At 31.8% G+C, this 18,635-nt stretch overlaps 1 protein-coding gene across 2 annotated transcripts in view; it reads right to left on the bottom strand.

Moving 5' to 3' along the window:
- Nucleotides 1-52: 52 nt before the first annotated feature.
- LOC107447734 (monocarboxylate transporter 10) overlaps nt 53-18,635 on the bottom strand; it is a 62,612-nt gene continuing 44,029 nt past the window's right edge. The window contains exons 5-10 of one of the 2 annotated variants that reach the window (XR_015435954.1): nt 17,773-17,913; nt 14,260-14,485; nt 10,411-10,517; nt 1,837-1,903; nt 267-617; nt 53-186 (exon numbers count right to left, since the gene is read on the bottom strand). Coding sequence is in view for 1 of the 2 variants with exons in the window: in XM_043049973.3 (XP_042905907.2) it covers nt 478-617; nt 1,837-1,903; nt 10,411-10,517; nt 14,260-14,485; nt 17,773-17,913 (681 nt within the window). In the remaining variant the exon portion in view is untranslated. Of the gene's footprint in view, nt 618-1,836; nt 1,904-10,410; nt 10,518-14,259; nt 14,486-17,772; nt 17,914-18,635 lie in introns of both variants that reach the window. The other variant, XM_043049973.3, reaches the window with a different exon arrangement.

Raw genomic sequence — 18,635 nt, 5'->3', positions numbered from 1 at the left:
ATTTTTTTTCAGTTTGGACACAGATAATTACTAACGTTATCACGCCTTGTGCTTTATTCAATTAGTTATTATTATCTTTTAATAGCTCCACAGAGTAGTGTAGTATTATGAAATTGATTCGAGCAACTTGGATAATGGGAAACGTATGTAATTTTAAAAGAAATTTTTAAGGAACATTCATTTAACCTTTTGCTTACGGCTGGTCCAATAAGTGGACCAGAATAGCTTCATCATGCTAAGTGCCGTAAACAAAAGGTTAAAAATACAATTTCTTCACAGGGTTTCCTCTGGCAACATTTCTGAGCATAAAAAACGTCCCAAAACATTATGACAAAACATATATAGATATCTTAATGTATTTTAAAACATACCTTAATATGTTTTAAAATATGCATTATTTTTTCATCAAAATATGGAATTTGTTGAAAAATATGTATCTCTTGTTGGCGTGTAATTCTTTGAATATAAATAAATTTATCACAGTGCTTCTAAAGAACTTTGCTTTGTGTGAAGATCCTCACAGAGGCGCGAAGTTTCATTTGGCGGTATAGAAGGATTGAGAACATCTTTAGAAGCATCAGTCAAAGGCATTTTTTCTGGTATTTTTATGGCAATATCTGGAAAAAGAAATAGAAACTACTCAAAGCTTTATCATCAATGATTAATTATTATTATTTTTGGTTGGCAATGATTTACGACTAGTTTCGATATCGCTCGCCAATTCTCAGCTGTTTTTGGCTTATTTTTGTTTAACCCCTCATCTTTTATCTTTTCATATTTTATGTTAATTACGTTAAAGGCTATGCGACTTGCTCACTATAGCTTCGCGGTGTGGAACAGATTACCGGTGGTGTAGCTAGAAATGAAGATCTTAGTGAAAATTAGTAGGGGGTAGGGTATATTTCCGTATCGTGATCTGTCGCGCCAACTACATTCGCCAAGGTGCCAAATAGATTTTAGACTCGCAAATTTGAAAAAAAAAAAAAGTCAACAAAAACATGTAGATGTTTGCAGGGTGGTGGTTACGAGTTATACCTTTCGAGATCGACGGTCCCTTTCTGTGATGCTTTTTTTTTATAGTTTCTCGCGGGCCGCTGCCCTGAAGTTGCGGACTAATCACAATACTTGCGATTTTTCTGTCACAGATCACGATATGGAAATCTCCCCAATTAATATTCGTTCCGAAAAATTTCAAAATGAAATACTGCAATAAATACTTACTGTTATAAATTGCTGCAAACCTAAATAAGAAATTAAAACTAAATAAGGCGTATTGTTCATCTTCAGCACATGTGCAAAAGATGATAATTAATCTGCTAATAGTTTTCGCTAAACTAAGATACCCGTCACAAAAAAAGAGAGAGCTTGTGGCGGTAACTATCACTACAATTATTAAACATTTATTCACTAGTATTAAGAAATGCTAACTCTATTCAATATTGAGGTACCTTTTGATAGAAGAAAGTTGGCATTGTCGAAGACTCCTTCCTATCCCCACACCTAGTTATGAAAAAATTAACTAATTTTGTTATGTTACGTTTATTTGTATGAGAGGAACAAGAATGCTTCAGAATCGGTATATGCTTAGATTTTGAACTTAGTCACAGCAATTATTTATGAGATGGCTATAAGCTAGGTTAACTTAGCGCTAAATCACGAAATGAAAAGATAACGTGTTGTTCATTACTTTAAAAAGATTGTTGAGATTTGGAGCTTGAAAATTTGAAGCTGTAGCACAATTAATAATGATAAAGGGGTAAAAAAGGAAACAGATACTAATAAATAAATTTAAAAAAAATATTTTTCAAAAATGAAAATGAGAAAAAAAAGTTATACCGTTGGATCTAATGATGTCTGGCACTTGTTCTTTTGTTTCATTTTCTTCATCTAAATCTTCTGATTTCTGGAGAGAAAAAATAGTCATTTTGAAAATAAAATTTTATTACTATAATTTCATAAGTATACGTTGCTATAGTGTAAAATGTTTAAATAAAAAAAAAAAATAACACCTCGATTTCTTTTTTTTTTTTAATATTTTGTAAATAGTATTTGGTATGAGATCGACTTTCTTTTCTTCAAAAACACAAGGCCTGATCATAGCCTAGGCCCAATAGGCATGGGCCTAGGGCCCACAATTTCTGAGGGGCCTCAAAAATTAGTAAAAAGTCTAATGAAAGGTGGGCTAGCTATGTGTTGGTTTAGGTACTAAATAAAAAATAATTACAGCTTACAATAATAAATAATTCAGCTAATCAGTGACCATATATGGCAGTACTTTTACTTTCGTTACTTGTACCGCCGGTACAAGTAAAAAGTACGTACTTTTACTTGTACTTCGTTATTTTTTAAATTTAGTACTTTTACTTGTACTTTCGTTACTTTTTTAGGGAAAAAGTACAAGTATTTGTAACGAAAATATCGAATGAAATCGTTACTTTTTTCTAAAACTCAGTAAGCTTTGAAAAAAAAAATATTTAAAAATAATATTTATGTTTTTTTTTTAAATTTATAAAATTAATGTGCAATATATATGCATTAACAGCCAACTTTGTGTTTAAATACCTTCTGTTTCAACTTATACTGCACATTCAATTATTTTTTACTAGCTCAAAGGTCACAAAGCTAACTGAAACCCCGTGTTTGCTTTGTTTACGTTTGTGCTTTTAAAACGCGTTTCTAAAGAGTAAAACAATTTTAAATCAATGGTAATTTAAATAAATAAAAATAATAAACTAAAAATTAAAATCAATAGATAAAATTTCTTTTTCGTACAAATCCATAAAAAGTTTGATATTAAAATTATATTTGATTTTAAAATTATATTATAAAGTTATATTATAATATTCTTCCGAATTTAAAAATAAATTAATATCCATAACTTTCAAAATTAAAAATAATTAAATAAATAACAACAATTTCGCAAAAACATTAAAGAACATAAGAATATTATTGAATAAAAGTTTAGGTTACTTTGAATTTTCGATTTCCTAGAAATGTACTTTTAAGTCGTTACTTTTTTTGTTCAGTACTTGTACTTTTACTTGTACTTTTTACTCGTTACTTTTTAAAATAAGAACTTTTTACTCGTTACTTTTTTTAAAAATACTTGTACTTTTACTCGTTACTTTTTAAAAGTAACGTTGCCATATATGTCAGTGACTTTTAGCAAAAATCACTGATTTCAATTGTTTGTGGTCACCAAACTATTTTTATTTTGACATAACATTGTTTTGTTGTTTTATATTTTGCTTTAATTTATAGATACGTAAACTTTATCTTAGAAAAATAATCTTCAATTGTCTGCTTTCAAAATTTTTAGAATGTTTCTCTTGAATCATGCAGTTTAATAGATTCTTTTTCATTATTAGGATTACTCTTCAGTAATTTAATTTCAAAATATTTTGTAAGGGGCCCAGAAAATTTGGTGAGCCTTGGGCCTGAATTTGTCTTGATCGGTTCCTGCAAAAACATCAGCTTTTACTCAGAAATAAAAACCAATTAGTTCTAGTGTAAAAATAGTTAGAATTTGGGTCATGCAATCAATAAATTAACTAATTATAATTAATCAATCAGTTATTTATGAAATATTTTTTAACATATGTAAAGTATCCAAACATGAATTGATAATTTCGAGTGAAAAGTTGTAAATCATAAACATAAAAAACCTGTTTGAACTTCTTCGCCATCGTTTTATCCTTGAAATAGCCTTATTTAAATAAAACTGTTGACATAATCAAGCACGAAATTTTTAAAACAGAACTCTTATTTCGCCATCCTTTCATTGCAGGCCACTCTGAAGACCTTGGCTTGTTTTTCAAAAAACTTTCACATAAAAACTATATTCGTCTGAAATATCGTTTTTGTATACACAATTAAAGAAAAAAAAAGGGTGCTCGTTGCACATGAAGTAAATCAACATATTTGTCAATAATTTCTGAATATCCCGGAATAATAATCCTAACGTCTGATAAAAAGACCATTGGCTGATGATGACAAAACTTGTTGAATATCCCCCATCGAGACAAAATTTAAAGATGGCTACATCAGAAATTCATCCACGTGAAGCCGAAAATAAAGTAGTTGGAAAAAATTTACACTTTAGCTGATAAATTAGTTCAAGTCAAGATGATTTTTTGTTAAATTTTATAAAGTCGCCAAATTGTTTTAATATAAAACATTCATTAGCAAAAGGTTATAGGTAAAGAAAGCTAAAAGGTTAGTCTTTTCGCAATTATAGCTATGAGTTAAAGTTGCAGAAAAAAAACTACAATTGAACTTAAGAATACCTCGACTTATTTTTCTTCGTATTCTTATTGTGTTACTAGATGTTGATTTATGCATTTCCATATGTGTTCTTTCTCTAGATTTAACTTTTTTTTACTTTCAAGTTAACTTTTACTTAATTTTGTAATTAAAACAAATGATTTTTTAGTCTGCATTGGGTATTATTCAGTTCATTAACAATGCAGATTGCAGTTCAAGAAAACAGTTTTGTGATTAAAACAAATGATTTATTAGTCTGCATCGGGTATTATTCAGTTCATTAACAATGCAGATTGCAGTCCAAGAAAACAGTTTTGTAATTAAAACAAATAATTTTTTAGTCTGCATTGGGTATTATTCAGTCCATTAACAATGCAGATTGCAGTTCAAGAAAACAGTTTTGTGATTAAAACAAATGATTTATTAGTCTGCATCGGGTATTATTCAGTTCATTAACAATGCAGATTGCAGCCCGAGAAAACAGTTATTTTAATTACAAAACATAAAACATAGTAAACATCAGTTACGTATGTTTGATATTTTTCACGAGCGCATGCGCCTTTCACCAGAACTGACGCATGCGCAATTACTTGAAATCTTACGGATGGAAGCTAACGTAAATTTGCGAAATCTCCCCAATATCATAAAATTAAAAAAATCATGATAAATATTAGATATGGACTAATTTGTAATAGATTGAACTAAAGTGTTTTATTTTCGGGATCACGTGGATAAATTCTGATGACAGCTTAGTCATTTTTAAATTCAGTCTCGTTGGGAGCTTATTACTTTTTAATATTTGGCAACGGTACTCTTTATTTTCCCTCATAGAATTGAACTAAGATTTCAGCAGCAAATTCTGTACGTTACTTTGGAAATTAAAATTAATATCCATTCTTTAAGAAACAAATAATAAGTTGCGTTTTCCAATTGGATTTGATTTTCTTAGCAAGTTTAAAATTTTCTTTCATAATGACTAATTCAGAAATGTTGAGCGGTGAATGGATAAATGTGGCGGAAGACTTCGAAATCTGCTCAGAAAGTACTTTAGAAAGAAACAAAGGAACTAATGAAACATCAGCATTTGAACTATTCTTGAAGCAAAATGTTAATGCGATTCCGAAGTCAGCAGTTTCTGATAAAAACCCAAAAAGAATTGATTCAGAATCATTGGATAACAATGTATGGGAAGATTTAGTCGAGGACTTTGAAATCTTGTACAAAGAAGCTTTTGAAGTAAACCATGACAGAAAAGAAATCATTTTCGGCAAATTGTCTGGCAATGAATTGATTCCACCAGAAAACGTTGGCAACATTTCTGTAAGTGATACTCCTGATGAAGAAATCAAGTCTAGCGGAGGATCGCCGCTTGAAATTATTGTATCTGAGAGAAACGGAGACGTGATTCCGAAGTTAATCTCTGTATTGTCAGGCGAAGAACCAGAGAAAACGGTTTTGCTTGATTTGTGTAGAAGAATTCGTGGCAATACAAAATGGCTAACGGAATACAATAAGATTCGAAGCCAAAAACTGAAGATTACATTGACAGAACTCTCTGACAAAAAACGAGGAAAAGTAAATAAAAATGGATCCGCTTTTTTGTTTGGCATAATGGCTACCAACATTTTATGTTTTGCTTTGGGATTTGGCATCGGTTTGTGGAATAGAGACTATGTTCCAACTTATGCGATTTTTGAGTTTGATCTGGATTCCGTTGTTTATTGATTTCAAAAACGATGCAAAACAAATTATTATTTTTTTTTTTTATGTGTAGAAAGTTACATCTATAAGTTTTATCTGAAATTGGAGGTAAAGAGTGAAATTCGAATTTTACAAAAAGGGTCTTTATTGTGTACTAATTTTTGGTTAGCTGGGCGGAAGTAAGGCGAAAAGTCATATAGTAATTTTCTGCGCCTAAATTAAAAAAAAAATCACAACTAATATATATATATATATATATATATAGTAGTTCTAAATGTGAAATGTAGCGAAAAAAATTATGGTATTTGCGCTTGTCTAACCCAAAAGTATCGATCATTGCTAGCATGATTTAATTTAACTGCCATTTAAATTATAAATCAGCCAATCAATTAGACAGATAATTAGGTACTTATTCCTTGGAGGTGCCGTGAGTATATCAAAATACCAGTACTGCCTTTTACCACAATTAATGAAGCATCAATGGCGTCAATTATAGTGTGTACATTTTTTTAAGCACCGCAACGGATAAGCATATTAATTTAAAATATATGCAGGATATTGTATAAATGTCAACATTCAGTAGTGAATGTTGAATTAAATGTTTGTTTACATTGCTTTTACTTTCTGATATTTCCATCAATGCATGCTGAATGTCGATTTTTTTGTGTAAGACAGAAATAATGAAATTAAACAAATGTTTTTGAATATTCCGTTAAAAAAAAAATAGCGCAATATCGTAATAGTAAACATGTGTTCTGGTTATAAATAACTTATGAGACAAATACTTTCTGGTTACAAATACCGAGATAATTAGGTAATAGTTAAAATGCACTAAGGTAATAGGTACCTACGTGCCTATTAAGCGATACCTAAAATAGGCACTGTGATAATACGTTTTTCATAGCCTTCAGTAACGGATGAGTACCGAACGTCGACATTCATCACATCATTCATTTTGGCCTTTTACAGTGCCTTTTCTGTCATACATTTTTGGAATCCTCATAAAAAGTGATAATTATTTCATTCATTCAGTGTCTTGAACGAATACGTCTCCAGCTCTACTTCTTGAATCCCATTAACTTGTTATAAGTTTTCTTGCCGCTTTTCTTTTCTTTTTTCACTTCTGCAAACAAGGTTTACCTAAACAGCCTAGATTGGCCAAATGTAGGCTCTCTAGGTTTGCCCAAAAATAAGTAATGAAAAAAAAAAAAAAAGCATTTATTATTTCTGCAATATTGACGTCAGTTACTATAAATTTATGTTCTTCTCTTGTATAACTTAGCAACCTCGCCAAATTATTAGACGCACTAAAAGAGGGGGGGGGGGCACACAAATTAATTCCTTCTTCGCATTTTGTAAATAATCATCATAATAAAAAAAAATAATTAAAAGTCATGAAACCCATAGTAGTAATTGCGAGAAAAAAAGATCGACAACAAAATTACGCGAATCGGACTTCTCAAATACGTGTTTTGATTCGAGATTTGGTTGTTATGATAAGTAATATCGTAAAAAAAAAATATATCAGATTTTAAAATTATGGAGATATCTATAGCAATAACTGCCAAAAATTTGATAGAATTATTGCCTTAAAAAGTAAATGCTCAAATGCACGATTCGAATTTTCAATATTGTTTGAAATATATCGGGATATTTAAAATCTACGCGAAATCAATAACTGCCGAAAATACAATCGAAACATGACATCGATTTACGATACTGTCGACGTAAATTGAGCACGTCAAGAAGTTATTATTTAAATGCATGATTCAAATATTACGTGTAAATTTCTGTAAAAAAGAAATAATTTTTTTTTCTACTTTTCATAGGAAAAATCTTTCTGCCAGAACTCTGTAACGTTCTGCGACTATGTCGCCGTGATTCAGTCATGTGGATATTATGAATAACAAACAAGCACTTTTAGTTAAAAGCTTTTAAAAATTCAGACTTGCGAATTTCTGGACTTTGCCTTTGCCAAGAACAAAGAATTCATATTTATTTAAATAAAAATGGCGTCGTTTCATCTGATATGCTAACTTGTTCACTAACTTGTTATTTTTTTAATATCTGATTCTAGGTTAAACATTCGGCCACTCAGAAGATAACCACAGTATTCACACGATAGCCTTTAAAAGTAACTTTCCTTGTGACATTTGTTTACTAAAAACCGGCGATTACCAGTTTAACAAATTGTAGTGCGCGAGTAATAGGAAGTATAAACAATGAATAGATAACCCATGCAAATTGTTTAAAGAATATTTAATGTTTATAGTTTATAAGGCTGAAGGCCTGGTTTTATAAATGTATTCTTTCCCTTTAGTGATATGAAACTACTCAGCAAGTTTGTTTTTTAATATGGTTTTGATTATTTGTTTATCTGGTTAAGAATTTCGTTTGTTGTGTTTACTTTTTTTTTAGATCTCCTTTGATTCGTCGGATAAGAAATATAAGGATGCAATACATAACAGTTATTGCAAGGTTAGTTTGCTTGTTTTAAAAAAAATGTCTTTTATTATGAGCTGTGAGATTTTTTTTCCACAGTAAATTAATTCATAATTATTTTATTATTATTATAAAAATATTATTTTAAAAAAAAAATCCTTTATTATGAGCGGGGAGATTTTTTTTCCACAGTAAATTAATTCATAATTATTTTATTATTATTATAAAAATATTATTTAAAAAAAAAATCCTTTATTATGAGCGGGGAGATTTTTTTTCCACAGTAAATTAATTCATAATTATTTTATTATTATTTATTTTTATTGCAATTCAACAAAAAAAATTTACCAATGAAATTTAAAATTATTTTCTTAAAACGTAAATTTTTTTTTTACCTTTGTGATTTTATATTATTATAATTTTATAACTTTTGACAATATAAAACATTATTCATTTCACTTTAAATGGTATAATAGGTACGTTCAAAGTTTTTTTCCACTCAAGGTGGCGCATAAGGTGTTAATAACATTTCTCAACGTTAATAATAATAATTTCTAAAATCCAACAGATGGCGCTCGGCGCAGTAATGTAAAAAGTAAAAAGATTAATTGTGTTCCAGTTTCCTCATTAGCACTGTTGAATTAACATCATACCATTTTTGTTATTAAATATATTTTCTGTAAAGAGTGTTTTGTAATGATTTAAATCCAGAGATCACCATATTTAACATTGGCTCACCAACCCGGGAACTAAGAAATTGATAAAGGTGAGTGCATCTGATTTGAATAATGGAATCATTTGATGATTTAAAGAACAAGAGAAAAGCAATCCGCTCTTTAACAACTTGATTAATAATAAAAATGGTATGATGTTAATTTTACAGTAACAATTAGGAAACTGAATATTACAATTAATCCTTTTACATTACTTCGCAGATCGCCATTTGTTGGATTTTAGAAATTATTATTATTAACATTCAGAAATATTATTCACATAAGGTGTTGGTTATTCCTCTAAATTAGCTGTCACCAGTGGACGACCATTATATATATTTTTCAAAATCGCATTCATTACGTTACCACGTTGATTTTTTTTCCCAATAATTTACAAATCAATTTTTTTAGTACTTTAATTTAGAAGCTCCTTAAAATTAAATGTTTTTAAATTATTGCCAAATCCTTAATAAGAGAAAGCTTAGAATTATTGCCAGTTAGTTGAGAATTAAACTTAGTTATGCAATTCAAAATATTTTAATGCTTTGAAATGAGTTGATGCAAAACAGCTGACTATTTGCTATGCATACTATTTTATCGAAACATGAAGATAAATTTTTGCTTGTCATTTTTGCTGTTTCTTATTTATTTGAGTAATGAAAAGTAAATGTAACTATGCTCAACGCAAAACAATAAAGCAGGTTGCTCTGTTTTTTAAAGTTATAAAAAATTACGGAACTACAATTTTATTTTGACGACCAAACTTATTCCCGCCGCGAAAGAGTTATACCTTTTTAATAAATATAATGTTGAAAAATTTGTTTAAAGTTGTTAATAGTTGTAATAAAGTTGCTAGTCCAAGTGGACCCCATCCCCTTTTAAGTTTTTTTTTTTCAATGCCCACTTGATTGATACTTGTCATTGAGGTATCAGTAGGGCAGATTTGTTTGACCACTCTTTCAGGGGCACCATACTAGGTGGGCCAACGTCGCTCCTACAGTAAGGATAGATAGTACGGAGAATGAAATAACATCCATGCCATATCCGGGATTCGAACTCAGGACCTTTCTCATGTGAGGTCAGCTGCCTGACCATTACTCAGTCCGGTCGGCTGCCCTTTTGAAGAATAAAAAGCATTTTAGAAAAGCCTGATAAGTGGTTTACTAAAAGTAGATTTCTCAGACTTCCGCTTCTTGAAATGTTAAACAGTTTCATGATGGTAATTTTGTTCACAAGAATTAATTTTTGGAACAAAGGGTTGAATATGGGAGATTGTAGCACAGATACTTACGTTGCGTATTCTGTGTATGAGGCACAATAGACAGGCACCGAAGATGGGCGGAATTCCAGCAGCCAAGAATGCAACATTATAGTTTTTCATATGGTCATACAATAGGCCTGAAATGGAAGATCAAGATACAGAATAATCCAATATAGCAAATACAAAATATTCAATTATGCTAAAGTAGAGTAATCCAATGTAGCTAATATACAATATGTGTAGCCAAATCTTACAATAAAAATAAGCACCTTTTAAGTAATTTTTAAGCACTCAAAAATATTTTTAAGCACTATATTCATTAACAGAATACAAAATAATTTTCAAAGACTTTCCATGATCATGATAAAATAACTAGTTTCTGACAAAAAACTTTTTTCTTGATTATAATAGCCACCATAAGAAGATAGAGAGATTTTTCGGTTCGATAAATGAGGGTGGAAAATGAAGCCTGGAATTGAGAATATCTTGCAAAATGCAGCAGAGTTAGTTACACATGAGAGTGCTAGAATCTAACTGAACCCAGCTCAGTAGACGCACACGCGGACTCGCAAGTATTTCATCAAACACGTAAAATAATTAGCGCTTTTATTCGCTACCGACAATGGTAAGCCGAAATGGATTGTGGTTGAATGAATTGTGAAAATGTTGAATAGAACAATGTGAAAAAGCACGCTTTTGCATAATACATGGAGAAAATAGACATGGTAAAGAAAAAAAATCTCCTTTTCAAAAATGGAAAATTAAGTAGGGGAGAGTGGGGTCAATTGTAACAGGGTACGATTGTAACAGAGCAAAAATTTCGAGTGTCGGGTTCTAGATTTGGTTCCTAGGTGGCGCACAAGGTGTATTTAATAAATCTACATGTACACCTCTGATGGCAACCATTTTTATGTACTTTTGAAAGAGTTACATCACAAAAGATATTTTCACGCCACGCAAGTACTTTTTTTGGTATTAGAATATTATATTGTAACAAAGTAATTTTGTTTAAACAAATAAAAATTAGTAACCGAATATGTAAGTGGACACTTTAATTAGCATTTCAATAAAAAAAAGATTAGTTTTGCTAATTAACTAGCATTGTTTTTAACAAATGAAGCTGAAATGGCGTCTTGGGGACAATTGTAACAATAAGTAAAGGGACGATTGTAACAGCTGAAAATAAATAATCTTATGTTTACAAACCATTACTTAACTCTTTAAGAACCACCAATAGTTTCCTATATCATTTATATTATGTTGCATGTGCATTATTTTATTTGTCACCTTTCACAGCATAAATTAAAATTTTTAACCCCTTAAAGTTAAAAGTTTAACCCTTTAGGTTTCTGCTCATTATTATTTTTACTCCTAAAATATCACTACTATTTTGATCAATAAAAAAATATATCACAACTATGATAATATATATAATTAACTATATTTTAGTTGAATTTATGAACTGTTACAATTGACCCCGTAAGTGGGGACAATTGTAACAACTGCACGACTGTCATAAATTGTTAATAACTAATATAATAATATTTAAAATCAGGTATTTTTTTTTTTTTTTTTTTAGTAGAGGATAGTCTACTTTACTCGTCTGTCAATTAATACTAATAATATATTGGATTTTTTGTTAGTTAAAAATAGTTAAGTAAAAAATGTTACAATTGACCCCACTCTCCCCTACTTTATAAAAACACCCAATGAAAAAAAAAAAAAAAAAACACCTTTAAAGGGCTTTTAAAGAACGAAAATCGAAAATAAGCACTTTTTAAAAACGCTGATCACCATGTCTTTTATAATATACATTCAATATTTCCAGCTAATATAGAGATTTTTTTTATCAACTTAATAGAGAGTATTTTAATGAAGCTAATTCAGGATATAATAAATATTCTATATTTATATAATATATCATCGAATCTATCCAATTGTGGAATTTATATTATATATCGTCTAATTCAACCAATTAATACACGAACGTAAACAAGTACAAACCGGTTTCAGTTGCGTAAAAACAACAATGCTGCAAGGTCACCTGATAATTAAGATTTTACATAATATCTTATAGTGCGTCTAATAATTTGGCCAGGTATTACTATGGCAAGATGAAAGATTAGAAAATGCTTTACTGTAACGCAACAGTGGAATGTTAGCATTATTTGCTTAAGGACATTTACATAAACAATTTCTCCGCATATAAAATGAAGAACTATCTTAAAAAGTATTCTTATTTTTTACAAACGACCAACGGCACAGAGAATTCTACTGAAATCCAATTTTTATCAGATGTAGAAAGGGACATGTAAATTTATTATTTTAATTAGCCATAAATTTCTATAAAAGCATTCTAAAATTTCAACCGTTCAATAGGAGTGTTTCATTCTCAGTTAAAATTGCATATCTGCAAGTGACGTCCTCTTGGGTATCGATTCTAATTGGCTGATGAAGCTTGACATTTGTTTATGTTAGCAACTGTTCTTCCCATTCTATTTCGAGTAAGCCTTGATATGAGATTTCGTAATCGATTATCGAATGGCGCGATAATCTCATAACTGATGAATTCTTGTAAATTAAAGAAATAAGTAACTGCTATTTAGCAAAGCAAAAGAAATGAGCTATTAATTTTATTTCGTTAACGAAAAATAGCCGAAAATAAGACAAGTTCATAAATAACCAGCTGGCACTGAGTTTATATTGTCAGGTATCATCGGTCTTATTCTCAAGTTGAGCGTAAGTTGTTATACACATACCGTTATGGGAAACTCATCCGTTATCAAACACGAATTGATGCTTGCCGTTATGGAAACAGGTTATTCCATTTTATGACAGGTGTGATGAAAAGCACTATTTGCGATGATTGAACTAACGTAACGAAACGAAAACATTGAGTGTAAGTAAGAATAATAATTAGGTTAAAGTATTACCGCAAAATTATTAAATTGCTTCATAATCTTCAACCAGTTTCAATTTTTTTTCATCTATTCCCGCCAAACGGAACAATATGAGTATTACGGTTACGTAAAAATACTGTTTTTTATTACCGTGTTCTGTTTTTTTCCCTAGAAAGAGGTCTCGCAGTGGACTGATAGTTAAGGCACGGTTCCCAGCAGATCACCGAAGTCAAGCATCACTGACTGCGGTCAGTCTGCGGGTGGGTGACCACTTGGATCAGTCTGCGTAGGGACCGAGGGTGTGCGGTATTGGTCCTCGTTAAACTGTGCTACCGTAAAGTGCTCGACTTCGCGCGCAGGTCGTCGGGCTACCGAAGCGGGGGTGCCATCCCCTCCGCAGAGGATCAAAATTGCAATGGCATGTCTTCGGATCATCCTCCGGGATGTTTCCCAGACCGTCGCCAATAGCCCATTGTGCAGCTCTAGTAAGACGTAATTTAACAACGGTGAGTGACCACTTGGATCAGCTTGCTTAGGGACCGAGGCTGAGCGGTATCATTCCTCGTTAAACTGTTCTACCGTAAAGTGCTCGACTTCGCGTGCAGGTCGTCATCGGGTTACCAAAGCAGGGGAGCCATTCCCTCTGCAGAGGATCATGGCATGTCTTTGGATCATCCTCAAGGACGTTTCCCAAATAGTCGTCCATTGTGTAGCTCTAAGGCGACGTAAATAAAGTACCTACCTACCTCCTGTCGCACCTGTCATTAAATTGAACAACCTGTTTCTATAGTGACCAACGATAAAATGTCTGATAGCGGTTTTCTTTCTCTAAGTCATTGCTCAATATTCACTCCAGAAGACAAAATAAAGAAAACAAATGAGCAATATTGAATACTTTTTGGAAGCATACTAAAAAAGATGGTAATTTTCTTTTTTTAAAAATGTTCCAATTTAAAAAAAAACCACCAAATGTTCTTACCTGCAACAGGCGGTCCCACTGTCAGTGGAATCGAACAGAATCCTAGCAAGAATCCAATAGCTTGTGACGCTCCTTTTTGACCAACAACGTCAAAGGCGATTGGGCCCAACAGTGATATGAAACATCCATCAAATAGACCCAGGAAGAGACAGATGGCGACCAGAGTTGTAAAATGCTTGGCCACCACCAGCACCATAGTCAGAATGCCAATGGACAAGAAAGCAATCTGGTGATAGAATGAACTATAAGTTAATAATTTAAAGTGTTTTTTTAACCTGAATTCCAGTTCTCCTAATAAAACTGAAAAATTTACAATAGTAAAATATGAATAAGGGAAAGTCCCGCAGTGGACTAATCGTAAAGACTTGGTTTCTAGTAGAACACCGAAGTCAAGCATCACTGACTGCGGTCAGTAAGCGGGTGGGTGACCACTTTGATCAGCCTACATAAGGACCCAGCGTGCGTGGTATCTGTCATGATTAAACTGTTCTACCGTAAAATGCTCGACTTCCCGATGGTCGTTGGGCTATCAAAGAGGAGGAGCCATCCCCTCTGCAGAGGATCAAAACTGTGATGGCATGTCTTCGGATCATCCTCAGAGATGTTTCCTAGACCGTCGCCAATCCAATGGCCAATGTGCAGCTCTAGTGCGACGTAAATATATAATGACCTACCTACCGTAAATAAATAATAACCTACCATGAACTAGGGAAAATAGGGTAAGTTGATAAATTCGACATTTCTAACTCACAATCGTCCCGCAGTGGACTGATCGTTAAGACACGGTTCCCAGTAGAACACTGGAGTCAAGCATCAATGGCTGCTGTCAAGGGATGGCGTTTTCTAAACTAGAATGAGCTGCCAGTTCTATACTGCATATACTTCCGGGTTACTGTTTCCGGTGTGTTTTGAAGCCATTTGGCTCGCGACGTGATCACTGTGTTTTTTGACTCTCATGAGTTGTATTTCGAGTGTTTGTACCTGATTTATTATATGTGTTTAAAAAAAAAGAATCGTCATTTGATGGCTTGTCATCTCAAGACGTACGAATCGCCATTTGAAAAAAAGAATCGTTTTAAAACACTTCTTACCGTGTCAACAATATAACAAGTTCAAAATTTAAACCTAAGTGATACGTGTAAAATGAACTAAATCTCGCTGCGCGAATAATATGCTAACACTAACATATCGTCGCTTTGAAACTATAAACCGTAGTAACTAAAAAAAAAAAAAAAAAAAATCGAAAAATGAGATATTTGGGTCGTTTTGTGTATTAAAAAAAATCACCCTTTTAGAGAAACAACGTGTTATTTTCATAGTTTCATGAAATTAATTTAGAGAGCAGATAAATCGTTATCGCATTGGCGCAATTCGCCCTCTTGGTTTTAGGGAATAGTGTAGCAGTGTGCCGGTTGCAACGAAACCTTGGAGGAGAAAACGTCGCTTTGAACTAAACCGTGGTAACTCAAAAAAGCAAGTTTTTCAGAAGAGCGATTTCTTTCCTACACTGTTCTATGACAAAATTTGAAATGAAATATGTAATATTCGGGAGGATATTTTGAAGAACATCGTTGTATTTTGAAATAACTCTCCACTTTTAATAAAAGTTTTAGAGAAAAGTGTTGCAACTCAAAATAACTTAACTTATTTCGAAATTATCACAAAATTAGAAATGCTACAAGAATCAGGCCTGGTTCATTGACAAATGTAAAGAAACAGGGTTTTTTTTAATGTAAACTATTTTGCAATAGTCGCCATAGCTTCGAGTCAACCTGCGGTGGAAGTTCCTGAAAAGTTAGAAATCGCTCTCCTGAGAAACTTGCTTTTTTGAGTTACCACGGTTTAGTTTCAAAGCGACGATATGATGGTACACGGCTTGCAACAAGGACAGTAGTAAACAAGTAAAAAGAGGCCAAATACTACAAAAAAAGCGAGTACTCTCTAAAAATAGCAACCATGTCACCTTTTTTAACGCTACATCTGAAATTAACTAAAACAAATTTTTACTTTAAACTCACCAAAATCACTTGGTATCTAACGAAATCAACAGATTCGAGCTCAGAAATTATATAATTTATTCATTTCATTAAAAAAGAAATTATCATTGCATCGCAAAATAAGTAGTAAGCAGCTGTATACTTTCTAACCGGAAGTAAAGCAGGTCAAGAGCTCGAGACTGTTGTTGTTTACATTTATATTGAAAACACCATCCATACCCAGAAAGCATGTAAACCTTAAAGGCAACCTTGTATCGGAATTTTCTTTTTATTGTCACGAAAATGTTTGTACTAAAAACCTTTTTACAATAAAGCAAAAATATTGCAATTTCAAACCTTTCATCCTAAAAGGATTAAAATTATTTTTTAAAGCTTTTTTTTAAAAAATATCGTCACTTAGGTCCATAATTACGTTTTAGCTGACGTCACACTAGTGATAGGATCAAATAGCATTATCAATTACAATTTCATGACTAGGTGGATTTCAGCTGAGCATACAAGATTTTTCAAAAAGAAACCCTATAATTACCTAGATTTAAGATTATTTTAACCTTGAGACTAGCCCAGATAGCAAAATAAGGTTTATTTTCACTCAACAAAAATCCTTTAATGTAAACCTAAAAAGGTTAATCGTGCGGTTTACGTGTAAACCTTCTAACCTTAAAACGAGATCTGTGACCATCTGCTCTATTCTACGCACATTACTCTGATCCAAAACCTTGGAAAACAACTTTCTAAAAAAAACCTTAAATCGATGTTGACTTGAGGTTTTCAGGCGTGAAAAAATCATTTAATAAAGCTAGTCTCAAGGTGAAAATAATCTTAAATCTAGGTCATTATAAGGTTTCTTTTCGCAAGCGTCTTGTATGCTCAGCTAAAATACACCTTGTCACGAAATTTTAATGGCCAATGGAATTTGATCCTATCGCTAGTGTGACGTCAGCTAAAACGTCATTTTAGACCTAAGTGACAATACCTTTTAAAAAAGCTTTAAACAATAATTTTAAATCCTTTTAAAATGAATGGTTTGAAACTGCAATATTTTTGCTTCATTGAAAAAAGGTTTTTAGTACTAACATCTTCGTGACAATAAAAATAAAAATTCCGATACAAGGTTGCCGTAAGGTTACGTGCTTTCTGGGTAGCTTTCAAGATTTTTTACACACTTAAGAACCCTAAGTCAACCTCGATTTAAGGTTTTTATATTAAAGGTTGTTTTCCAAGGTTTTGGATTAGGGTAATGTGCATAGAACAGAGCAGATTGTCGCAGATGTCGTTTTAAGGTTGGAAGGTTTACACGTAAACCGTATTACAAACCTTTTTAGGTTTATATTAAAAGGTTTTTGTTGGTTGGAAATAAACCTTATTTTGCTATTTGGGATATGCGCCAGTATTATTTTCGAGTTATCACTGTATGAGGATGGATCATGGTTTATCGCCAACATCCTAATAGATGCAGCTGTTGATCGATGTTAATAATCAAATTATTTTGTATTTAACTGTTGAAACTGTTTACCTGTTGAAGCATGATTCGATTGACTGATGGAAAATCGGCCAATTTTCCAAAAATGATTCGACCGATGCCGGAAGTCAGGCCAATGCACGTGACGAGAACTTCCCCATTGGCATTTGGGAGAATATCCTTCACATGCTGGACCTGAAATTTATTTTCATACTTTATTAAAATTTAGCATTTTATTTTAAATATGTCAGTACAATAATTTAACATGTCTAATAAGGCCTAGATTGAAATTAAATTCATTCTAATTTTAGATGTCCCTTTCTGAGTTGTAATAAAAGATATAAATGACTGATGATGAGATATGATGAATGATAATGAAATATGATGAATGATGATAGATAATAAATGACTACTTAAATATGTTATCAAATTTGTCCTCGCTTAGTGTGACTCGTGTAGGCAAAAGGCTTTTTTAAGAAAATAATTGTGAAATAACTTAAACATAGATTCCAGATATAAATTAAAATTCAGATAAATGTCCAAATTATTCCTAAAAAAAGTATTTCATGAGTAAAAAAATAATATTAAACATGTTTTTTTTACTAATCTTTAAAAAATGTTCAAACTTCTCTCTTCGTAAAAAATTCTTGATTTACAAAAAAAGAAGAGAGTGATCAATTGTATGAATAATTGTTTGAGTAAAATGTTAATAAAGCTTTGCTATTATTATATTATTTTATAGCAGGCGATAAATTCTGACTCGTTTTTAGGATTTACAACTCTGAATGTTAAACTCCGTAGCCTTGTAGTTTTGACTCCTACTACAAAGACAAGGAAATTCTTAGATCAAGTAGTGGGAGAAATTTGCCTCCGTGGAGGACTTTTTGATGGAACTAACCCGCATTTGCGTTGCATGG

This window comes from Parasteatoda tepidariorum, chromosome 8, assembly GCF_982258835.1.
Source record: "Parasteatoda tepidariorum strain Cologne lab strain chromosome 8, Ptep-v5.0, whole genome shotgun sequence".
In the NCBI taxonomy this organism is placed as follows: Eukaryota; Metazoa; Arthropoda; class Arachnida; order Araneae; family Theridiidae; genus Parasteatoda; species Parasteatoda tepidariorum.
Note: the sequence above shows the minus strand (reverse complement) of the source record. Positions and strands in the feature narration are given on the sequence as shown.